Source organism: Sugiyamaella lignohabitans, chromosome A (assembly GCF_001640025.1).
Source record: "Sugiyamaella lignohabitans strain CBS 10342 chromosome A, complete sequence".
NCBI classification, from domain to species: Eukaryota; Fungi; Ascomycota; class Dipodascomycetes; order Dipodascales; family Trichomonascaceae; genus Sugiyamaella; species Sugiyamaella lignohabitans.
In genome coordinates, this window is record NC_031672.1 from 621,300 (window position 1) to 646,312 (window position 25,013).

At 47.7% G+C, this 25,013-nt stretch overlaps 5 protein-coding genes across 5 annotated transcripts; 2 read left to right on the top strand and 3 right to left on the bottom strand.

Annotated features, from left to right (window-relative positions):
* Positions 1-4,600: 4,600 nt before the first annotated feature.
* Positions 4,601-7,483, top strand: EPL1 (Epl1p; the record flags this gene model as incomplete). Its single annotated transcript, XM_018878856.1, has 1 exon — positions 4,601-7,483. The coding sequence occupies one exon, from the start codon at positions 4,601-4,603 to the stop codon at positions 7,481-7,483; it is 2,883 nt and encodes a 960-aa protein (XP_018734444.1).
* A 2,041-nt stretch (positions 7,484-9,524) lies between these two features.
* CAM1 (Cam1p) lies at positions 9,525-10,475 on the top strand (the record flags this gene model as incomplete). The annotated part of the gene is made up of 1 exon (XM_018878867.1): positions 9,525-10,475. The coding sequence occupies one exon, from the start codon at positions 9,525-9,527 to the stop codon at positions 10,473-10,475; it is 951 nt and encodes a 316-aa protein (XP_018734445.1).
* Positions 10,476-11,187: 712 nt separating this feature from the next.
* On the bottom strand, positions 11,188-13,218 carry AWJ20_196 (uncharacterized protein; the record flags this gene model as incomplete). Its single annotated transcript, XM_018878878.1, has 1 exon — positions 11,188-13,218. One exon carries the CDS (start codon positions 13,216-13,218, stop codon positions 11,188-11,190), a length of 2,031 nt encoding a protein of 676 aa, XP_018734446.1.
* Positions 13,219-15,937: 2,719 nt separating this feature from the next.
* LTE1 (mitotic regulator LTE1) lies at positions 15,938-19,480 on the bottom strand (the record flags this gene model as incomplete). Its single annotated transcript, XM_018878889.1, has 1 exon — positions 15,938-19,480. One exon carries the CDS (start codon positions 19,478-19,480, stop codon positions 15,938-15,940), a length of 3,543 nt encoding a protein of 1,180 aa, XP_018734447.1.
* A 2,385-nt stretch (positions 19,481-21,865) lies between these two features.
* Positions 21,866-23,425, bottom strand: AWJ20_198 (uncharacterized protein; the record flags this gene model as incomplete). Its single annotated transcript, XM_018878900.1, has 1 exon — positions 21,866-23,425. One exon carries the CDS (start codon positions 23,423-23,425, stop codon positions 21,866-21,868), a length of 1,560 nt encoding a protein of 519 aa, XP_018734448.1.
* Positions 23,426-25,013: the final 1,588 nt, after the last annotated feature.

Sequence of the window (25,013 nt, forward strand, 5' to 3'; positions counted from 1 at the left end):
GATTCTCTAGCCAAAAAAAACCTTTGAATAAACCAACTCTTATTTAAACTTTGTAAAAACTTTATAAAGAAAAGAAGCTCGATAAATACAGGGCAAACATCGTTGCTTATATACAAAAAACCAACGAGGGGGATGATCTGGAAAAACGCTAGTGCACGATCCCCACGTTTAGCGACGCAATAATGATCGCCCGGCAGGCAGGTTATCATGCAATTACCGTCCATTAGCGGCCACCAGCAGACGCGCTAACTGGTCCCCAGACACAGGCGATCGGAATATTAAACTGCTTAAAATACCTAATTGACCGACCATGCCCATACTTTAAATGAGTTGCTATTCCCCAGCACCCCCGCCGAACTGTACTTGCCAAAACAGTTATACATGCCAATTCAGAGTTAAAAGTTTCTATTCAGTACTGGGACCATCTGAACCATCTGACTAACCGAGTGTGCTAAAAAAGGATAAAAAACACCCAGAAGAAAAATTCAGTCGTGACCATGTCTCACATCCCACCCCCCCTTAATTCAACAATATTTAACCCGCATTCTACTGCCTGATCGCATTTATCTGGGTATGTATGTACCCCGCAGATATGTACCCGGCGATCCTTGCATTCGGTGGGGTTTTTTACTACTGTATAAGCTTTTAGATACGTAACAATGTTTATCTAGCGCGCAGCATGCCCCGCAATTCAATCTCCATTCATGCACGGATCCCTGCAGACCGTGGGGGTAGACCGGTGGGGGCTTCCAGGAGACATCACCATCCGCACCGTCACTAGCGCCAACAGCATCAGATTCAGTGGGGGGTGTCACTGGTCGGCATCGCATGCCACAACCGGGTATATCTTTAGTACCACGCAGACCCGGGTCGGGGGTGATGCCTCCGGCGGCTGGGGCGCTGCCCCAGACCCCGTTGTGCTCCGCTTCGCGGAGCCTCTGGGGCCGTCGACGGACCGACTCGAGCGGAGCGAGAGGAGCCACGGGGTCTGGGGCAGAGCCCCAGCCACCTGAGGCACACGCCCACCCACCAAAGCAGGCACCGACCCAGGGTCCACGGAGCACCCCACATGACACCCCCTCCTGCCCCTCCTACCCCTCCTGCCCTTCCTGCCCCTCCTGTGCATCTGCCCCTCTGTCCCTCCTTATCCCCCCCACAGCGGAGGAGCGGGCCGCTATCTCCTAGGTTGCCAAGACTGAAACACAGTTGGCTCGAGTCATTGTTAATCCCAATCTTGTCCCTGGATAATTAGATAATATCAGATGGCCAGTGGGCCCGATTCCAGCGTTCGTGACCGCCCACTCGGCTCGGGCTCGGGGGGAGTGAGATCCAAGACCAGACCCATATTCCCTAGTCCACCTCTCTCACACCAACCACGACTTAAACTTCAACTCCCAAACAATAAAACCGGGCTCGCGACGATGCTGCGCAAACCGTCCTCCTGGACATCAACCCCCATACGTGCCCCCAACAGCCCGGACCCCTGTCCTGTCCTGTAGCCCAGTCAAACCCACGGAGATTACTGCGGAAAAAACCTCCAGGACCCGATGCTCGACGGTGGGAGGAGGCTGCGCATCGGATCACCTGAATAGGCAAGCGCCGGCCGTCAACCACATCTCGCCGGAGACCCTCTCGCCAAACCCGTGGGGCTAAGAAATAGCCGTGGGGGCTGCGGCGGTTGCCTCCGGCGGCTGGGGCTCCGCCCCAGACCCTGGTTGCTCCTCTCGCTGCGCTCGAGTCGTTTCGCCGACGGTCCTCGCAATCTCCTGCGAAGCAGGAGCCACGGGGTCTGGGGCGGAGCCCCAGCCGCCCGAGGCACCAGTCCCCCCAACCTACGTTACCCGGGTTTGGAAGCGGTCACGTGATCATGTAATAAATATGCACATGTAGGATGTAAGCAGCGAGGTACAGAATAGACTCTTTTTCCTTTACTTTTGATATGAGAAGAATGTTATGATGGGAGATTGGTTATGGACAGCGGAGATGGGGGTGATGTGAGAGGGGTGAGTGGAGTGGGGGGTCGGTGAGGGGAGGGAGGTGATGGGAATGGAGAGAAGGTAGGGGATGATAAGTGGTTAATACCCTGATGGCGACTGGTTGTGCTGGTAGTGGGTGTGTGGTGGTGAGGTACGAGAGTGTTTTGATGAGATACCACCGGCGGGCCAGTGATGGTGAGTGGACTGTGGATGGCGAGTGATGGAAGGAGGAGGAAATGGTTATTGGATGGAGATTTGAGATATAAAATGTGTGGGTATGAGAGGAAAAAATTTTGGCTATAGAAGAGTCTGTTCTACGGTGGTGATTCGACAGCGATTTCGGTGAGTTCACTGGTTGGTTGGTTGGCTTGAATCTACTGAAAAACTCAACTGACTTGACTGGCTGACTGGCTCAGCTTGACTTGATCTGAAATTCTGTATGGTAAAAGGGTTGATTGATCTGATAAAGTCGGGCTGAAAAGTTTTATACCTGGAAGTGCTACAACATAGGAGCTGAGGTGACCAGGCTGGATAGCCAGATATAGCTCGACAAATGTTACATTGACAAACGAATATCAGTATTTATATCAATACCTCGTAGGAATATTGTAACGGCTTACCAGCTTTTGAATATAAATGAGATGGTATTGGCAGGTGGGTTGGCAGGGTATTCGGCAGGGTATTCGGCAACGTGGGTCGGCTAGGCTGGTTGGATGATGGAGCCGGGTTAAGGTTATGGATGTAGGAGGTAACCAGGTTTGTTTTTGATTTCATTTGAGAAATCCATTACCGACTTCTACCGACTTTTCTTGCTAAAGCAGAACAACTTCTGATGTTGAAGTTTGTTACCATTTGCTCGGTTCTGATTTGTAGTTCCCGCTGCTGGACCCTGGTTCACATGATTTTGATTTGACCATTAATTTCGATGCATGGGTAGATATCATCTGCATTGATTCCAACGGCTTATTCTGCGTGAATGTCAGCTGATCTGGCCGAGTGGTGCGGGAGGTGAAAGTGGGATGCTGGGGGTAACGGGGTGGAATAGGGTGCAGCTGTGGGTCTGTAGTTCTGGTGTGTTATAGTGGGTGTAAAATGGCTGGCCGCTGTAGCTGTGACCTTTAGGGGGGACTTTGGGACTTTGGGGGTGGAATGTTGGTGTATCCTGGTTAAAAAGTGGGTGTGGGCTGCTGTGGGGGGCAGAAGTGGACCTGGGGTAGGGTAAAATGCCGACGGATAGCTTGGAGCTTGGAGCTTGGAGCTTGGAGCTTGGAGTTGGGAGTTGGAGTTGGGAGTTCCAGTTGGGAGTTTAGATTTGGGAGGGTTGCTCCTGGCAGTCAGCATTCTTGGGCCTGACTAGCCCCACACTACCCATACCCACTACCATAGTTACCGCCCCCAACAGGGACTAAACCATAGCACGAGACTGGCGACCGACTTGGACCACACCTATTTTCCAACCGCAACTTACACAAAGCCAATATTTTGCCACCCGACACTTACCGACAGGACAACAGCAACACACAACAAAGAAACTTGAAAAGACGGTTCGAATTCTAAGCAGGGATTTTTTTTAAATTTTCTCCACTTTGAATAGACCAGCTTAACGAGACTTGACCATTCAGCAATATTTTAATATCCTTTGGTTGGTTTGGATTTGAAATATTCGCGTCTTTGTCTCTGTTTTTAGTCGTCATTTTGCCCCCACTGACAGGTGTTGTTTGTTATTGCCAGGCTGGTTGCCACGCGTTGTAGAGAGACAAGGGGTGGGGAACCAGCCAATAGGAGGGGGTTATTTTTAGCCGCACGCGAGAAGTTTTTTAGTAAGTATTGAGCATCCGAGGTGGGTGTGAATAAGGAGCTGTTTAGATGGGAAAAGCGGGTCAAAGGGGGTTGGAAGTGGTTCCAAGTGGGGTGGTTAATGGGGTACAAGAGTTATTTGAAGATTTTTTGCCCTTTGGTTTGGGTAAAATTTAATGGCGTTTTTGTTGGGATGTGTTTTTTTGGCTGGGAATGGGGGCTTGCTGGGAACTTGCTGGTGGTGGCGGCGTTCGCTACTGTGTGGGCCAGCTGGGAGGCAGGCTGGTTGGGAGTCCCGCTGGACGACTGGGGCTGGTTGTGGGGTGAGGGCGTGAGGGCTAGCAATACCCGGAGGCTAGTTTACCCCCAAATCATTCCTCCCAACTGGAAGCCACGCTCAGCATGGCCTACATGGCCTTACTCCCAACCTTACCCTTGTCGAGCCAAAGCTACCCCTAGCTACCCTCTGTGGCCCGAACGTCAGCCCCAGCGCTACCCCCAGCTCATACAGATAGATACATACAGAAAAGGTCGATCACTAACATTCTAGAAGCTCATTCAATATCCCCGCCAGTAGATACCTTTGGTGCAGCGCCTCGTACGCCGCATCTGCGCCGCCAAGTGAAAAGTTTCACCGGATACCCGTTTGATTAGTAGTACAAGATAAGTCGAGATTTCGACAGGTTTAAAGTCCTCATACGCGTGGTTTAGCGGACCGACAGAGGCAAAAAAGAGGTCATTTTTCATTTGAAAAAGTCGGGATAGGACTTTGGCCGGGGTTTTTTTCTTCTTCGTAGTCGGTGGTGAAGAGAAAATCATCAGCAAGCATGCCAACTTCTACTCCCGCGGCTAGATTCCGACAACGGAAAATCTCAGTCAAACAAACTTTGGCAGTAGTCAAACAAACAGATATCCCCGATCTGGAAGATGAACAACAACGAGAGCTTCAACAGATTGAAACGGGTGTGGAAAAGGCCGAGGAATCGGAACACCACTTGAAGGAGGTTATGAATGCTCATGCCGCTGCAACAAGTGGTGCAAAGGTTGCTCAAGTCTACATTCCCACCCCTGATGCATCGAAAAAATGGAGTGAATTCGCCAAATTCTACAAGGGCAAGTTTACCCCACCAGCTGTGTATATTCGAACATCAGCTACTGTAGAAGATACAGAAGGATGTCCGTATTCTATGGATGAAGAGGATGATGCGTTTTTGCAAAAGATGAATGAAGAAGCTATTGCAGAAAGTAAAAAAGCATCATCAACAGGATCCGATTCTAAAGCATCTTCGCCTAATATCTGTACTCCAGACGAGTTTGAAATGATATGTCATAAATTCGAGTCTGTAGTGAGTGAAAAACAGCCTTTTTTATCGACGGCACCTAATTCATTATTATCACTGGAAGAATTGTCTGAAACAATTATAGAACAGATTACCCAGGCAGAGAATGATCCATCATCTCCCGAGTTTTTACTACGAAACATGTCAGCATCAGCACTTGCTAGTCCAGGTGCTGGAATGTATACACCATTGTATCGAAAGGGCCCACGACCACTGGTTAAAAGCTTTCAGCTGTTTTCAGCTAAAATATATCCTCATTATAGAGAGCGCAAGATTGCGCGAGGAGGAAAATCGGTCTTTCCAACTCTAAAATTTGAAGACAATTCAGAAAAAGACGATTCTGATCCATATGTCTGTTTTAGAAGAAGAGAGGTTCGTCAAGTACGAAAAACCCGTCGTACCGACATGCAAAGTTCCGAAAGACTTCGTAGACTGCAGGCAGAAATGGAAGCTGCTCGAGAACTTGTCGAATTGGTTGTCAAGCGTGAACAACTTCGAAAGGAAGCTTTGATGTCGGAGCTGAATATCTTTGAGCACCGTGTCAAGGTCAAGACTTTGAAGAGAACGCTTGGTATTAAGGGTGATGATGAGGATCTGGTGGCTCATAAGAAGAAGAAGGTGGAAGAGAAGAAAGTTGGCAAAGATGGCAAACCTCTTCGTAAATCCACTGGTACAGGACTCGGCGGTGAAAAGGGTTCATCAGCAGCAGCTGTTGCGGCCGCCAATGCTAGTACTGGATCAGGAGCTGGTACCACTGGTTCATCAAAAGCTGGTTCTGGTACTGGTTCAAGCTCTGCTCCAGCGACTGTAATTATTGGACCAGATGGTGTTATTACATCTACCGCGCCAAATGGAGTCAACCAAGTGGTTCCACCAAATGTACGACTTCCAGCATCCAAGATCCCCGATATGGACTTGTTGTCTATTGAACAGGTTCTTCGTGAGAAGGAAATGGCTATTCGTAATGCAGTCAAGAGTAAACTCAAGACACGTGCTCAACAAGACCGCGAATGGGTTAATTATACTGATAACCCATTTGTGCCGTATTGTGACTATTTCGATCCTGGACTGGAACGACAAATGTCGGAGCATGGACGTATCATGGACGCCAAACATTCTGCATATTCATCAATTGCATCTTCCTACCCACCATCTACAGACATGCTGTTAAAATTACCATTAGCAGCAAGTTTGGGATCTAGTTATAGTAGTCGTGTCGAGGTGAGTCCTGTTGTTATGCGTACAGCATTAAATCCTGAGACAGGCGATTTGGAATTGATTGCCAAGGCTGGTGAGAAAGATATGAATGCCAGTGGTAGTTTCCAAGTGCCTCGATTCTCGTCAACATCGCTTCGAAAACGGATTGGCAGAGGTGGTCGTATCATGGTTGATCGACGGGGACTTGTAGCCAGACCAGTGTCGTTAAACGATGATGTTCTTGATAAGAATACAGACGATGTCGAGGGCCAGCGGTTGGTTGACCGGTATAAATACGATTCTGAGAACCACGCTGATAACATGGAGTTTGCCTGTAGCGATCCATGTCGTCTGAACGGAATCTCAGATGCCACCCAGTCGATTAGATTTGGAGGCATGCTGTTATCCAAAGCGTATGAAACGTATCGGGAAGCGTATCAACAGCGTCAGCAACAGTTACTGAATCTGCAGCAGAAGTTGATTCAACAGCAGCAGTTGCAATTACAACAGCAGCAACAACAGAGACAGCAGCAGATTCAGCAACGTCAGCAACAACGACTCCAACAACAACAGGCCCAGCAAGCTCAACAACAAGCACAACAGCAGCAACAACAGCAGCAAGGAGCGAATCTGACTCCTGAGCAAATTCAATTGCGACAACGTCAATTGCAGCAAATGCAACAACAAATGCAACAGCAGCAGTTGAATGGAGGCGGAGCAGTGACAGGAGCTTCTGCTAATGGAGCCAGTCAAGCAACTGGACAACCACAATCACAAGCTCAATTTCAAGCTAGTCAAGCTCAATTAGCAGCTGCTGCAGCAGCTGCTGGAAGGACTACACCTTTAATACGACCACCACCGTCTGCTACCATGGGAGTTAATGGAGTTCCAAAACTGCCACCTACAACACAAGCTGGAGGTCAACAATTGACTCCACAGCAACAGCAACAGGCTAATATTGCGTTATTGAAGCAACAACAGGCAGCTAAGCTAGCAGCTCAACAGCGTACACAAGCACAAATCCAAGCCCAAGCACAAGCTCAGCAGGCCAAATCGGCACCCACACCACCTCCTCGCTCGCCATCCACCAACAGCCCATCGAGCTCCACTGCATCAGCCACCCCAACTCCAAACCGAGTGGTCCCCGTGAGAAAAGTCGAAGCCAACGTGTGATCGCGCCTGCCCATCCCTGTACATACGAATCTAACCCGCCAGGCGCCACATGCAACACCACACTTCTTCTTCGCCTCCTACCACATTCACATCCAACCCCACATCCACCTTTCACGTCTCCTTCACAACACCACCCAACTCTACACGGATGACCCCCAAACCCCCACAACACCCATGCCACAGTAGCCACTGAATGACCCAAAAATAGTAACGTTTTTAATGAACGATGATGAGACGAGTTTTACATCTATTTAATGAACATGATTTTTACTTCGCACTTCACTCTCGCACTCCCGTCCGTGGGGTGGGGTCTGCCTCCGGCGGCTGGGGCTCCGCCCCAGACCCCGTGGTTCCTCTCGCTTCGCTCGAGTCGTATTTGGGGGTGGAGAGCCTGCCTCCGGCGGCTGGGGCTCCGCCCCAGACCCTGTAGCTCGCTTCGCTCGGACGGGAGAACCCCCAATAGCGACTAGACCCCCAACTCAGACCCAACCCCCAAACACGACTCGAGCGAAGCGAGAGGAGCCACGGGGTCTGGGGCGGAGCCCCAGCCGCCGGAGGCAGGCTCTCCATCCCCAAAACCCGACCCGAGCGAAGCGAGAGGAGCCACGGGGTCTGGGGCAGAGCCCGAGCCGCCGGAAGCAGGCCCTGACCCCCTGAGACCCGATCGGGCAGGGACATTACCCCTGAGAGAAAACGTGATATACCCGTGCCCAGGGGGTCCCCCAATTGGTTGCAGGGATTACGTGTTTGTTGGAGAGGAGACAGGAACAGCCGCACAATCTGCATGGAGCCCTACCGCCGGTGAAATTTTTGCTAGTGGTCACATACAAATAGGAAAAAAACTTTCTGCTTCCTTCTCTTTTCTTTTCCCTTTTTTTTCAGTAACTTTTTGAAAGTCACAAAATAAAAAATGTCTCTCGGAACTCTTTACACTCTCGAGGTATGTGAATTCAGGTAGAATGCCATTGATAATGGCCCGGGAAAACAATCATTGGGAACCACTGACAGCAATGACTGAGAGCAACTGCTAAAACACGAACTGCCAATGGTGGTATTCTTAGTATTTGAATGGCCATTTATGAACCGATCAGGTACTGAACAGGACTTTTTTCTGGTCAGATGGTTCTTGAGACGTTTTCAGTGTCATTGGCGGTTGGTTTTTGTTACATTTTAGTTTTTGTCCCGTGGAATTGCCGGATGTGGTTGTTTTCGTTTGTGCCCCGTGGTCATATTTTTCAGCAGGATGGATTGCAACAACAGAAGAAGAAGAACATCAACTGCGACAGTTGGTAAAGTTCAGAAATCAATTGACATTTGATCTGATCTGATCTGGCAATGAAACCTGAACTGACTTCGACGAAATCTCTGTGTGCAGTGTCCCCCTGCCCGACTCGAGCGCAGCGAGAGGAGCAGTGGGGTCTGGGGCTTCGCCCCAGCCGCCGGAGGCAGGACCCCTATCCCCAAGAAAATATACTAACAGGAAATAGAACAAGTCGAGAACTCGTTCTGCCGAAGCTCTTGTCAAGGGCCTCAACCTCGATGTTGAGATCAAGCTCCTCGACGAGGTTGCCATCAAGAGCTTCCCCTTGAAGAAGGTCCCCGTCTTCATTGGTGCTGACGGTTTCAAGCTCTCTGAGTCCATTGCCATCAACCTCTACTGTAAGTTGTGACGAACACACACACATAAATCTCCCACTACTCACTGCCATTTTTGTTTGCCATTCCATTTCCAGAGCTGCTGCTGATGTCATGCCCACCGCACCAGGACATGTTTCCCACGCCGTGTTCATAATGATGATCAATCCACAAAAAAAAACAGTTATCCCTGTCTTAATAGACTTGTGTTGAGAAGTATAATCTGATCCATGACACGCAGCAGCCCTTTTTTGGAACCGGACAGTGAGTGGCATTTGGGGGTGGGCCGGAGGCAGCACCCGACTCCTGGAAACAGGGAACTAACGGATTTTTAGTGGTTGCTCTTGCCAAGAAGACCGGTCTTACTGGTCAGACTGACGAGGAGAAGGCCTCTGTTTTGCAATGGATGTCGTTTGTCAATGCCCACATCATTGTCAGCGCTGCCGCCGCTTTCCGTCCTCTTCTCGGAATCGATCCTTATAACAAGAAGAACGTCGACACTGCTCTTGAGAACCTTGCTTCTTTCACTGCTATTTTGGAGTCGCACCTTGTCAAGAACACTTACCTTGTTGGTGAGAGAGTCACTGTTGCCGATATCTACGCTGCTGGTGGCATTGTTTCCGCTTTCAAGAACCTTTTCGGTGCTGAGTGGAGAAAGTCCCACCCTGCTATCACCCGTTGGTTCACTACCTTGTTGCACACTCCTTACTACGCCAAGGACTACGCTAACTTCGAGTTCATTGCTGAGCCTGTTAAGTACACTCCCCCTAAGAAGGAGGAGAAGCCCAAGCAAGAGAAGAAGAAGGAGGAGGCCAAGCCTAAGGCCGCTGCTGACGACGAGGAGGATGAGGCTCCTAAGGAGAAGAAGGCTGCCCATCCTTTGGCCGCTCTTGGCAATCCTAAGGTCCCTATTGACAACTGGAAGCGTGTCTACTCTAACGAGGATACCCGTGAGAAGGCTCTTCCCTGGTTCTTTGAGAACTACGACGCTGCCGACTACTCTTTGTGGAAGGTCGCTTACAAGTACAACGACGAGCTCACTCTTACTTTCATGTCCAACAACTTGATTGGCGGTTTCTTCAACCGTCTTTCTGCCTCGACTAAGTACCTTTTCGGTGCTGCCGTCGTGTACGGAGAGAACAACAACAACGGTATCGTCGGTGCCTTCCTTGTCAGAGGCCAAGACTACGCCCCTGCTTTCGACGTTGCTCCTGATTGGGAGTCTTACGAGTACACTAAGCTCGACATCTCCAAGCCCGAGGACAAGGAGCTCCTCGGTGACTTGTGGGCCTGGGACAAGCCTTTGGTCATCAACGGCGAGAAGAGGGAGATTGCCGACGGTAAGGTCTTCAAATAAACAGTTTCTACTCTCGATTCTATCCCTTAATATATCTAATGACCGTGTATTTCTTTCCGTCAAGTCTGCCTCCGGCGGCTGGGGCTCCGCCCCAGACCCTGGTTGCTCCTGCTTCGCAGGAGATTGGGGGCAGCGTCGCCGAAATCGACTCGAGCGGAGCGAGAGGAGCCGCGAGGTCTGGGGCGCAGTTCCAGCCGCCGGAGGCACCCTCTCCTGCGGCTGCGTTGACAGGTGGGTAACCAAAAAGTTTTATATAAATACAGGACCACCGGTGCGTTTCTTCCTTTTTTTTTTTTTTTTTTCCTTAAGACAAAATGATGATCCAAATTTTATATGTTTTTCTGGCATCTCTAATGCTAGGGGCCGATACCCTCGGCCTCGATGAATTTAACCTTGACTAGTATCTGATTGTCTGCTGCTCGCCCTTTTTCTGTAGATTAATATACGCCAGATTGATTCTGTTTTGACGGTTGTGCCTCCGGCGGCTGGGCTCCGCCCAGACCCGTTGTGCTCGCTTCGCGAGCGACCGGGACCGTGGTTTTGACCCGTAAACTGGGGAACCGGTTCGTGATTCAGAACATGTGAACTCTCGGACACGGTCCCAGCCGCTCGCGAAGCGAGCACTACGGGTCTGGGCGGAGCCCAGCCGCCGGAGGCATGACAGAGAAAGAGCAGATACTTTTATTTATATCAAAAACAAAGAGGGGGTCTTTTATGGGTCCATGAGTCGAAGGTTCTGGAGACGGGTGCTGTGGTGGTCGAGACGCTCGTCCTCCTGTTCCATGACGAACTGGGTGTCTTCGAGGTCGTCGTCGAAGAGGCTGGACGAACCTGCGGTTGCGGGACCAGCTGTTGCCGTCGATGTTGAAGATGAGGATGGGTAGCCAGGGTTGTTGGATTGGTTAGGAAGACCAGCCAATCCCGTCAGCACTGGAGTGTGGTCTCTTCGAGGTGGAGGAGGACTCAGCATGTGCGATTGGTAGCTTTGATGAAGTGATCTTGACAGTGAGGCAGATGCTACGTCGCCAATGCTGGATGAAACGCTACCAAGCGGGGTCTGGAAGTGCGAGGTTCGTTCTGGAGTGCCAATTGGTTGGAGTACTTTTAATGGTGAGCCGGTCGACTCTGAGAATGACTGACGAGGATATCTTGGAGATGCCCAAATGTCAATGGCTTTGTGTGATTGTGACAGCGACGAGGCGATAGGCTGGGTCGCTGCTATTGATGCAGATGTTCCTGTGGGCGTTAATAGGACATTACTAGTAGTACTAGTGGTTCCTGTAATACCGGTAGAACTAGGAGTTCCAGGAGCTGCACTGGCAATAGCACTTCCGGATGACGAGGCCACTCGTGATCCACGTCTTTTTCTTTCTCGAGGAGTTAATAGGTCTTTTAGAGATGAAGGCACGAATTCTTCTTCAAATGGATCATCGTCAGCAATGGCTTCGTCGTCGTCATGATTGTTGCTATACCTTCTATCATAGATGGTACGAGCATCTTCATCATCATCATCTTCTGCTTTTTCGTTAACATCGTTAGCATCATTGTCTTTTTTTCCTGCTTTTTGTCCTTCGTTGTCGTCTTCTTCTTCGTCGTCATCGTCAATAGCTGATACAGAGTTGCCATGGATATTTCTATATGCTGGATGGTCTTCGAAGTCATCGGCAATAGCCGAATCGTTATCAGCAAACAAAAAAGACGACGTTCTGAGAGATCGAATAAACGGCCTATCTGTCCATAGAGTAGTAGAAGAGGCCGACATAGATCTGAGGCTGTTATTGGTGGCACTGTTGATATTACTGTTGGGTGTATTATTACCCAGCATGCTGTTAATATGATTTGAATAGCTAGCAGCAGCCATGCCACCCCCAGGAATGGCACCACCACCACCTGAACTTGTTCCTAAAGTAGTCGAAAATGGATTGGCTGATTTTGAGTATGGCGAGCTAGGTGGGATAGCTGACGAAGCAGCCGAAATCAGACTGCCAGTAGCAAGTCCAAAACTGTAGCTGTTGTTGCCAGCACTTCCATTACCCAAACTGCCACTACCCAGTCCGCTGCTGAGTCCGCTGTTCAGTCCGCTATTCAAGCTGCTGTTGAGACCGCTGGCCAAACCGCTGGCCAAACCAGTGCTGCTGCTGTTGTTTGTCGAATTGTGAGATCCCAGGGCCAAACTAAGACCACTGGTAGTGGGAATCGAGGTTCCCGAGTTCGAATGGCTGTACGACCAAGTACGGTTATGGAAAGAAGACGAGGCGGAAGAGCCAAAAGCCGCTGCTCCTGGCGAAGAAGACACAGCCTGTGATAGAGGGGACTGTGTATGAACGCTGTTCTGGAGCAACTGCTGCTGCTGTTGCTGTTGTTGCTGCTGCTGTTGGGTCTGAGAGAGGGCCAGTGGCTGCGATTGCTGATGCTGAGTCTGCTGGTGTTGCTGATGGTGCTGGCCATGGACCGAGCCGTTCGATGCCAGAGAGCCATTGACGGCCTGGTTTTGACCGTGGCTTTGATTCTGGCCCAGATTCTGGCTCTGATTCTGGTTTTGGTTATGATTTTGGCCCTGGTTTTGGTTTTGCGAGTGATTCTGGTTCTGATTCTGGTTCTGGTGCTGGTGCGAATGCTGGTTCTGACTGGGACGATTGACCCTGCGGCCGTCTGGCGTGATATGAGCTAAGGCACACTTCAACCCGAACTTGCAATTTCCCTTCTGGAAATATTTACAGGGCGCCTGGTCCACAATATCCATTGAGTGCGAGAACGGGCACGCATTGCCGGCCTGGCACGCCCCCTGTCTGTAGAATTTACATGGCACATGCGACAAATCTGGCTCCTGTTAGTGATATTCTTTGGGGAGGGAGCTGTGCCTCCGGCGGCTGGGGCGCTGCCCCAGACCCCGTGGCTCCTGCTTCGCAGGAGTTGCTAGGACCGTGGGGGTGTAATATTCGGGGACACACCGAGCCTCTCCTGCGAAGCAGGAGCAACGGGGTCTGGGGCAGCGCCCCAGCCGCCGGAGGCACTCACCCACCCCGTACTTACTTTTGGTGGGAGTTAAAGAGCCCGATCCGGAGGGCGAGTTGGCGGATTTGCCGTTGCCGTTGCCGTTTGAGGGGGACGAGGTGCCCGTGGTCGATTGGCGGAGACCCAGTGAGAGTTTGGACGAGGGAGACGATGAGAGGTGTCGCGATTGTTGTTGCTGCTGTTTGGATTTGGCGGACTGGTGCAGTGGTGAGGGTGTGGAAGTGGGTCCGGGTGACGTTGTCGTGGCCCAGGCTTGTTGTTGCATTTTGGCTAGCATTCAGCGAGTCCCGTGCGGGATGAACAGGGTAGGTCGGTCTGAGTGTCTCTGAGTATCAAAGATTCAGGTTCTACAACAAATCAAGTGTCGTTGTGAAGAGCCAGTTGTGATGACAGTCTGGGTGTAATGGTAATGGTTGCAATGCAGTATAATAGTATTAGCACAACAGTTGCGAGCAGAGCTATCGAGACTCAGATATAAATTGACAGTAGTGAGTTTTTTGTTCTTTTGTGTGTGTCCAAAATTTTGGTTGCTGATTAGCTTTTAGAAAAGTCCAATATGGTCGCGATTGTGATCGTGATTGTGATTCTGATCGTGAATGGGCTGGATGGCAGTCCCCGTTATAACTTGTATTCTCAGTAGCAATCTCACTGGTGACCTCAATAGTAAGCTAAATATCAGTATTAGTTGTGACTTCAGTAGTAGTTCTAGATATAATTCCAGTAGTAATCCAGAGTAACCCAATGTAGTCTGAGATGTACCAACGACAGTGTTCAGTAGTGTGAATGCAATCGCGTTCCGTTCGTCTCTTTGGTTGGCTGTGATATGATATTTTAGTGGGAACTGATTGAAACAATTTCGAATAATGTCACTTATTCAATGTCGTACCAATGTTTGGACTAATGTCTGTCTGTTGTGTAGGATGCGATCGAGTGAGTGACTGATTCAACAAACGCTAATTAATTGAAATCAGCAATCAGTCAGACAACAAAAACAAATAAATCGAATCGAAATCACTAATTCGATTGTCCACGTTCTTTTAAATTAACTAGTATCGAGATACTAGGGTCGATTTTGTCAATTGTAATGGGAACCCCAACTAGTGACTTTTATAGTGACAGATGTGGATCTCGAGCACGAATGCTCGACCGCTTTTAAATCAGAAACTGTGGGATTATGGATGTATTAGTTTTGGAAAAGACCGATTACACCGAATTCTGAGCAGATGCCTTTTATTGGCACACTCGCTGTTGTAGCCTGGTCGAGTCACTAGAGAATATCCAGGTCGGTTGTTGGTCAGTCAGATTTGCTGGTGTTGGTCCGTGTGTCAGTCAGGCTTGGTCTCTACTCACGACCTCTATAAACGATAACAAGCACGGCGGTCCAAATAGGTCTTAAACGGGGTAAGCAGGACCACCTCCATGCATCGGCAGGAAGGTAGCTGTAGCTGTAACCGTAGCTGTAGTAGCTATAGCTGCAGCTTTCTTGTTGTTTTAACCTGTGGCTATCGACTGCAGCTGTATTGAAGCTTTAACCTGTAGCTGCATTCTAACTATATTGTAGCTGTATGCAGCAGCAGCAGCAGCAGCAGCAGTGGAGGTCCTGTGTCTGTGTAACCGGGTAGAGCGCTGCGTCTTAGAGTACAGAGCGGCCATGCAACACTGGCCAGCCAGCCCTTGGGCGAGGTGCACACGCAGCTAACTACCCCGTGCTGCGAACGACGTAATCCTATATCGAGGCTCTCGTTTGTGGTCCACGCTGTACGACCGACCTCCATTTCCCGTTCAGGGAGCGAGCGAGTGAGCACCCACGTCAGCGATCCAGGAATCGACAGGCGAGATTCTTGTCTGCCGATTTCATTAACACGGGTGTCTGACTGCCTCCGGCGGCTGGGGCTCCGCCCCAGACCCTGGTTGCTCCTGCTTCGCAGGAGAGTTCCGTGGTCGTGGGACCGTCGACGGACCGACTCGAGCGTAGCGAGAGGAGCCACGGGGTCTGGGGCAGAGCCCCAGCCGCCGGAGGCAGGCTGACCACCCCCCCCCCCTTGCCGGTCTTGGCAGCCCCGCCCGGCCTGTCGACGCCAAACCGTGCATGCCCCACCACCCGCCTGTCGGCGAGATAACAGCGGTTAGGGCCCGTGTGGCTCTTATCTCGCCCAAACGGGAGCTACCGATAACCCCCTGGCTGACGCTGCGGACTGCGCTTCACGAGCTGTCGGGGACGGGGACTGCCTCCGGCGGCTGGGGCTCCGCCCCAGACCCTGGTTGCTCCTCTCGCTACGCTCGAGTCGTTGCGTCGGGCCGTCCCGGAGACGTGTAAACTCTCCTGCGAAGCAGGAGCAACCAGGGTCTGGGGCGGAGCCCCAGCCGCCGGAGGCAGCCTGACTACTCGTAGATGAATGAAGTGGTATTAATGCAAGAGTTATAAATAATAAAAGTGGTGGAGCGGGTCAGGGGTCGATGAGGTGGTCGAGGCACATGTCCATTTCTTCGACCGTGAGTGATTGGATGTAGAGACATTTGGCAACCAGGTCGTGGTCCGGGTGCAGTTTGTAGTTGGTGGACCATTCGATGCACTGGAGGAGCGATTTGACTACCGACGACGCTGTTTGGAACTTGTCGAAGTTGACGAGTTTGGTGCTGTTGTCAGTGCCATGGTCGGCGTCGGTGTCGACGAACGATGGTCGCTCGGCATTGAATGTCAGGTCGGAGAGGTACATGCCTACAAATGGCACACAGCCTTTGGTGGGCTCGAGCTGGTTGAGTTGAGAACGCAGTTTGGAAAAGTTCTTGAGGGGAGACGTAAGCTCCGTCATCTGTCTTAGCAGCTCACGGTCGTTCTCCGTCACATGTTCCCAGGTGGTTTTTAGTTTCGAGATCACTGCTGATTGTAGTGCTAGCACGATTTGCATCACGGTTGCAAAGTTCTGCAGCGTGCGAGCTTGATGGCCAATATGAATAAATCTCGAGATCGTTTGTGCCCGCTCGTCCAGCTGCCGAGTCAGTAGGATCTCCGACTTGATCCAGTTAACCATCAGGTTAAACCGAGCAATGACCAGCTCCACACCTCGTGAATCTCGCTCCACTAGGAATTCTAACCAGCTCTGAATGGGCACGACTGTTCGCGTCCATCTCATTTCAATTAGATCTTTCCAGTCGATTTCGGCCAGTGCATCGCGTTCAATCAGCGTGAATTGAGCACACAGTTCATCTGACCCGAAATTGAGAATAAACGGTGTGTGGTTGCCCTGAGTGACGATGTTTGACACTGACAAAGGGTGTTCTGGGGAATATGGAATTGAGAATACCGTCGACCTGTCTTGTTGCGTTTGTGTCTGGCTCTGGTCCCTGCTAATGCGTTCTTTAGGTGTGGAGTTTGCAAATGGCTGATGTCTTGTAGGGGTTGAAAAGACAGGTGATTGGGTGCTTGGCGATGGCGACGACGCCAGCGCTGCAATGTCGGCCTTGGACTCGAATGCTGCTTTAAATAGGTTGGAATTGTGGCTTTCTGTGTACTGGATGGTGATTTTATTGCCAAACTCGGATTCTGAATGGGTTATAATAGGGGCATGCAATATTTGGGAATTTGTATTTGTGTGTCTGTTTGTGTTTGTATTAGAAGGTGTCGTTTCAATCAGACCATTAGTTTTTGCGGTGGTACGTTCAAAGTTGAAGATGTCGTCTTCTGGAGATAGATTCTTCCGTTTTCTCACGTACTTGCCTTCAAGTTTCAACAACGCAGCGTTGATTGCGTCCTCATCGGGTGTGTCATCAGGAATAGCTGCTAATCGAGCTGCTACTTCCGAGTCTACTCCTGAGTACGGAAGCATCATTTTTTCACTTTTATCGCTTGTTTTGCTGCCATGGCTAGCATGGCTAGTATTTCTTGATCTGAGGGCTGTTACTCTTCCTGAAATGTTAGCACTGCCTGATATCATGCTGGTGCGACCATCGGTACGGAAATTGGTGATGTCTCGTAAATTCTCGTGGTTACGCCATCTGCGCAATCTTCTCAGCCCCAGTTGGTTCTCGTCAAGTTCGGCTGCACTCTTGTCTGTGGCCATTACTGTTTGATTGCTAAGAGCCGAATCGTACGAATCAAAAGACAAGAGTGACCCTTCTCCACCCGACGATGTCAAGCTACTGAGCGAGTCGCTAAATTCAAACGGCTCATCCGTCTCTTGAAAATGGTCTGATAAGGCAATACTGCTTGATGATGTGTTTCCTAAGCGGTCCTGAATCCTCAAACTGTCAATCATTGACGTTCTCTTTGAACTGAGGCTCTGATTAACAAACTTATCAATTGGAAATCGATCACCGAGAATACCACTACTTTGATCACGCTCGTCATCCTGGGTATCTGAAACAGAGTACAGATCAACTGACTCCCGGTCGTGTACACGCTGGCGTTTGGTCGGTGACTCGGAGCTAGACGACAGCCTATGCACTTTACTTGGCGACGTCACTTGCTCACCTTGATTAGTAACTGATTGCTTAGCAGCAAGACGAGTGTTTCGCATTAAACCGAGTCCGTGACCCAGTTGCTTTTCAGATTTAATCTTCAAAAAATAGTCCAGCTCTTCAATGACTCTAGCACTAAGAATATCAATGCGGATATCGGAAAATGATTTAGACGATTCACGACTGTCTGCCTCGACAACAGCAGGTTTTCTAGGTGCCATAATATTTGAAAACAATGACAAGACCCTGTTGCTGCTTTTATATTTAACTCTCCAGGAGTCCATAACAGATTTCAAAGTAGGTTTATAATTTGGAGGTGGAATTGTGAGATTGGCTGGTTTTCGCTCGCAATCACCCTCGTTCCCGCGTTCCTCATGGTTCTTTTGAACCACTCTAACTGGAGTAGGTGGCTTGATCGACTTGACTTCAACATCGGCCGATAATATAATGCCTCCATTGACTAGAGCTCCATTACGTAGTGTTTTGTCGATATTTAACATTGCAGACATTGTGTCTTGGGCTGTTTGATCACTAGAAATGCCATCAGCTCCTTTCAAGTCACTGTTGCTGATAGCCGGTCTGATAGGGCCCTTGTAGAAACTTAATAAAGTCGACCTTCTTATAGCAGTGGATTTATCTTGGTGAGTAGAAGTAGAATGTTTTCTTGATGCATTGATTTGACCATAGGTGCCACCTGGGAATATTGGAAGTGAAACATCGAAATTACTATTATTCAAAGGACTTCCAAGCTGCCAATACATGCAGCATACCCTGATCCAGGCTTTCTTAAGCTGTTCGACGATTCTTTTAAACTGAACTTCTTCCTGAACTGTGTTCCAGCTATACAGCTTGTTTAATGTCGATGAGAACTTGGACCGCAGTCTAAAGCTAACGAGAAAGTCATCTGGGAAAAAGTTCAAGATCCAATGTCGAAGAACAACGAACACTCGAACTGATACGTCTCTGCCAATCTCGCTATCCTGTTTGTCAGATGCTGTCGATGATGTAGTTTTGGTTGTATGCAAATTAATAGCCCATATCAAACGGGTAAAGAGGCATTCCAGCAGCTCGTCACTGGACATAAATATTCGGTACGACAAGAAGAAATCTGACATGAAATTATAATCAAGAACATCATGGCTGGTCAATTGAACCACCAATCTAGGAATAGTCGCAGATACGAGAGACTTTGTTGTCTCATTGAACCGTGAGATTCGAGCGTCATCTCGTCCAGGTATAAAAGAAATGTCGTCAAACATATGCATAGGAAACTTGTCAAAAACAAATGGAAGTTCAATATTGCTACTTTTACCGTGGTTCTCACCAGACCGGTAATTGCCAGTTGCATGATTACGGACACTAAACGGCGATGCTAGATATCCCGTCTCATTGTCTGACGAGCGCTTGTTCGGAGTCTTCTTGGGAGTTTGCAACGGGGACATGGCATTTCCTCCATCGACTAGATCCCGCGACCCATGCCGCCGGCTCGCTACTATTGGCGACGAAGAATACGGGTCTTCGTCTTCGCTCATCTGTGAATGTTAGTGATTGTCCAGGAAAATAATGGGTAGTTTAGTAGATAAGAGAAACGGGAGGGTGAATTGACTGAACTGTTGATTTAGAGACTGAACTGTAAGCACCATTGTGGAATCTGGCAGACTTGATACACAAGTTCCAGAATCAATGAAGAATGAGGCTGCGGATTGTAAACATATGCTGTGAATTTTTAGACCGTAGAATATGAGCCAGGGAAAGTCGCAGAATGTACTCGACATTGTTGAATATAGACTCTTCATAGCTGATAAAAACTCAATTTACCAACTCCTCAACTATCATAAGACCATACAGTACAGATCACGAGTTGACAACATGGAAAAGTTCCTCAACATTCAGATCCATGAATTACGGGTCAGACAGTCCATTCTCTCATCAATTCTCGACAATATTAATCTAATTCTGTGAAAAGACGCCAATGAAATTAGTCCTGGCATCCCGGTACTCCCAAACACCAGGCTCCAACATTTAGAGTAACCAATATCATTGGTAAATTACTTCAGTTCTCATCAAACTTCTCCCAGTTCAGTTTTTCATTCCGGATTCCTCTATAAATGATTCTTCACGTACCTAGTTCAGAGTCGGTTGTGTCGGCAAAACGCGCACTTCGTTAACAAAGTGTCGAACTTCAAAACCACTGAATAACTTAATAAAAATTGTCGTCGAAGCCAGGGCCTGTTGTCATGGCAAAATTATCTAAATATACCTTGAAGTCCCTCATCTAATTTCGAAAGCTTGACGCGTGTTTAGTGAACCCGCAAGATTCTCAAAGGAATGCAGGGGGTGTTCTTTACTTAATATGGACTATACTGCAGCTATCAGTAACCCCTTGATATGCAGCAAAGCACGAGTTACAGCAGCTGGTCCCACTATGAAAGAAACACAATAACAACATGTGCTGAGCCAAAATATGATGTTTCTTTATGATTTCGCGACGATATCAACGACCAGACTCGTCAAATATTAACAGACTATTGGTCCTGTTACACATACATTTATAGTCGGTCATCACCATGGTTTCAAAAACAATTTTAAAACACAGATGTACTTTCTCTTGGTGTCACCTACCATTCCATTACCACATGACTTCTATAACATATGCTATGTATCTGAAATAATATCTCGATTACAGATTTTCCGACTGATCATTTTGATCTCATTAACAGCTTGCCCAAACCAGCTAGGTCGACTGAGTTTAAAGAAAGCTAATCCATTTCGGCATGCATCGTATGCGAGATCGTAGTGCAAATTAACTTGAGAGTTTGAGGCGACGGTCCACCAACATCAAACTGCTAACTCGCTACCAAACAAATATTTAACGTGATTTTGATATAATGGTAAAAGGTAAGTATAAACAGACTTATCAAACTTAAGATTAGATAGTCGCATGTAATAGCAGGATAGAATATCGCTGCAGGCTACAAGAATCTGAAGAGCGGAATTGACTACTGTGTATAGATCACGCTTTGAGCATGGTTATCACCATGGTTCTATGCAAATCGCAAGATTAGAGGACAAACGTTGATCGAGATACAGCCAGCCATTATTTTATTCAATGGGTCTTAGAACCATCTAACAAGCTTCTGTGAAGTTTATTGGGTTTAGAGCCCTGGGTGAGTTGATTCGGCACGTGAAGGATGCCACTTAAACTTGAGTGAATTTGAGCAGTTTTCAATCCTATTTCACCAAACTGCTGATCTCCTTTTAGTGAATTTGGGCATGCCAATATACTCAAGTCAGTATTTAGAGTGGAATCAATTCCCAGGATATATCCCTCTGAGAAATACTGATTACGACCTCATTAACTCTGTCTTAGACTTGTTGCTTCTGGAGGAAACTATAGTAAGGACGTACTTGGTTCACCAGCCTGCGAGAGATAATAACGGATCAATTTTGAGAAACACATAGCCAACTAGCCTATAGCTTAAGACCAGCCTATGACATTGACCACAAAGACCAAAATTTGTCACTTCAGTATATCGCTCTTAAACGCTCACCTTGCATGATATGCCAGATAAGCTTATAAACGAAAACAAGCATTATCCATATTAGGAAGCTATCTGTCACTTTCTTCTTACGGATATGATCACCAACACTTGACACTGGCATTCGTGACAATCGAGATTTGGATTCAAAAATTGAAATATATCTTTGGTACAGAGATACATAACGGAATACTCGACTCTGCAGGCCATACATCGTCGAATCCATATCTTCCGCTAGTCAGAGTGAATGCTTATGTCAGACTGAACTTGGAAGCATGGTTGTGGAGCTCTCACTCAGGCTACCTTAAGTCAACGTTTAAAGTTTTATAATTCAAGACAGTTATAGCTCGACCAGAATCAGCTTCAGATCAAGAATTTCTATTCTTCTACATCCTCATATTTACGCTTGAGATCACCCCCCTCGGATTTGTGTGTCAATTCAGTTCCGTTGGCATGAAAAGCAGTGCCAGTCTCCCAGTTATACTTGACATAAGCTGGGTGATCGTGTCTAAGTTTACTGTTTCCAGGAGTACCGTACACATTCTCTCTGATGCTTCCTTTTGGTACATCATAATCCGTCCAGAACCTGTTTCTCTTCTGTAATTCAGGTACAACATATTCAATAAAGTCTTCGTATGATCCAGGTAGCAACAGGTTCTTGAGATTGAACCCGTCCACATCTCCTTCATCTACCCAGTCGAGTAGCTTGTCAGTGACAGTTTCAGGCCCACCAATAATAACGGGGGATCCATTACCCAAGCCGTAACTCTCAGCTAGCTTCCATTTGGTCCACTTTTCATTTTCTTGGTTTAAACCGATTGCCTTCTTCTTAATATAATTAGCCAAGCCCAAGTTTTCAGAGTCGCGTAAATCAAAATCATCCGAATAGGGGCCCAAGTCAAACCCACTTCCACCAGAGATGAAAACAAGGATAGCTTCTTTATCAATATATTTAGTGTATTCGTCTGCTTTTGCCTGCGCCTCTTCATCCGTAGCTGCAGTTATTACAGTAATTCCAAGGATTGTCTTCAAGGAGTATGGATCTCTTCCCAACGCCTGGGCCTTTTTCCTCAAGTCATCTACAGACTTCCTCACCAGGGCAGGAGTATCTCCAGTAACAAATATTCCCTCTGCATGCTTAGCACCAAAATTCTTTCCAGCAACAGATAACCCAGCTTGAAATAGGAATGGGGTCCGCTGTTTCGAGGGCGCTGTAATGTGTGGTCCTGGCACCTTAAAGTACTTACCCTTATGATTTATGGCTCTTACTTTTTCAGGGTCAGCATACACATTTCTCTCAACATCTTTGGTTACTGCCTTATCATGCCAGGATCCTTCCCATAGCTTGTATACCACTTCTAGGTACTCGTCGGCAATTTGATACCTCTCGTCATGTTCAACTTGAGTATGAAGGCCGTGGTTTTTAGCAGCGCTTTCAAGATAAGATGTAACAATATTCCAACCAACTCTACCATTTGAAAGGTGATCCGCTGTGGAAAACCGTCGGGCTAATTCGTACGGATGATCATAGGTTGTAGAAGCAGTGACTCCGAAGCCAATGCTTTCCGTAGCGTATGAAAGTGCTGGAACAAGTAGTAGCGGGTCATTTACGGGGAATTGAGCACCACTACGTACCGAAGGCTTGAAATTGTCTGGTCCATTGTATATATCATAAGCACCTAAAGTGTCAGCAATAAAGAGAGCGTGGAATTTACCCTTTTCACAGACTTTGGCGATATTAACCCAATAATCAATAGTATTCCAGTCCTGATCAGAGAGAGGGGTCTTATCAGCTGGATTTCTCCATTGGCCAAAGTTGTGATGAGTAGGCGTATTCATCACAAACGCATTGAGGATTATCTTTCGCTTATTCCTGTCTGGAGGAGGGTTCAAGACCCCATCAACCACCTCATCCAATGCTTCAACTCTTTTAGCCATCGTCTGCCAGGAACTAAAACAAATAAACAGCAGTCTACCAATTCATCCTATTTATACTACTGATAAGCATTTTTGCATTATACTACTGTTTTTAGAAAGGGAACTATTGTAACGACTTGATGGAAATGACGAGATCAGATCTCGCTTCACCCGTGTTTCGCCGATCGGCATGGGTATCAATACGCTTCTAGCACGTCATCCAAAGGATCTGCTGGAAGACTTCGGTCGTCCTGTTTAGTATTTAGACTATTCAGTCAGACTATCCTTGATTCGAGATGTCCCAGACTGACTTCGGCTAGTTTCTTCATTTACGGACTCCTGCTTGATGTCTCATAGAGATCACATGATGGAAAAGATAACATAGTATATCTATTCGGCAAGATAAGGATAAAGTTACATGCAGGACTGCCGATTAAACAGGTTCCAATTTGAGCAACCAATTTGAAAATAGAAGAACCGAGCGCTGGTCTCAATCTCTCATTCTACTGAAATTCTATAGCACTATAATCATTTATAAGTAGCTAGGTTATTTCACCATTAGGGTCTTCTAGTCTTCGCTTGAATTCAACACTATTGACGCTCGCAACAGTTTTATGGAGATATGTGAAGGTTATAAAGGGGGTCCCACGTTTTTGGCCCTAGTAGTTAATTGATCTGATAAAGAAAAACAGTAGAAAGTTCAGCCAGACTTTGCCGCTTAACATTCAGGTTACTCATGTTTAGACTCCTCAAACAGTAAGAACCATTTTTGAAGATCGATTACCCAATAGTCAATTTGTTATAAATTGATTTCTTACAATCTATATTTGTTAAATCATTCCTACTAGTAGTTCGTTGCTTGGCCCTACTCTATATAATATCCCCCACTGTGTATCACGTGATCAAAATAATTATAACTCCTCATGTACAGTTCTGCATTTATAAATAAATTGAGACACTAATTACCTTAGCTGTCTTTTTTAAAGTTAATTTCTGAGATCGAATCACCGTCTGAGAGGTGCTAATTTCTATCGGCTAATAAAAGTACCCCAGTAGATTTTGATTGGGTCATTCTAGCACAGTCTAGTTTCACTACTGAGTAGAACACGAGAAATAGGAGCAGCAACTACCGTGTCTTCATCATATCTCATCTCAGGTGAATTGAATTGACAGCAATTGCTAGCGTTAGCTGATTAAGTTGTACTTGATCTCAATTGTAGGCTTTCTCATAACAACATGAGTGGTCATCAGTGGAAGGGTAGTCAAGCAGGAGGTGGCCCTGGTGCTACTGTCCCTGCCAATGGACAATCTGGTGCTGGGGGGTATAGCTCAGGCTATGGTTCGGCTTCAGCATCTACTTCGAGTTTGGGATCAGTATCAAGCCATGGAAATGAAAGCACATTGACATCGTCTACTGGTTTTCGTCCTACTCATGTTAGAGGCTCCTCCTCAGTAAGTCATATATAAAGATGTGTGGTTGTAAAAACATCGCAAGATATAAATGAAGCCCCATTCAAGATAACTAACTTAAACTTTAGATGAGCAGCACTATTGAATCAACTGTGACTAAACTGCTAGTAGCCACCAAACAACTTCTGGAAGTTCTTAC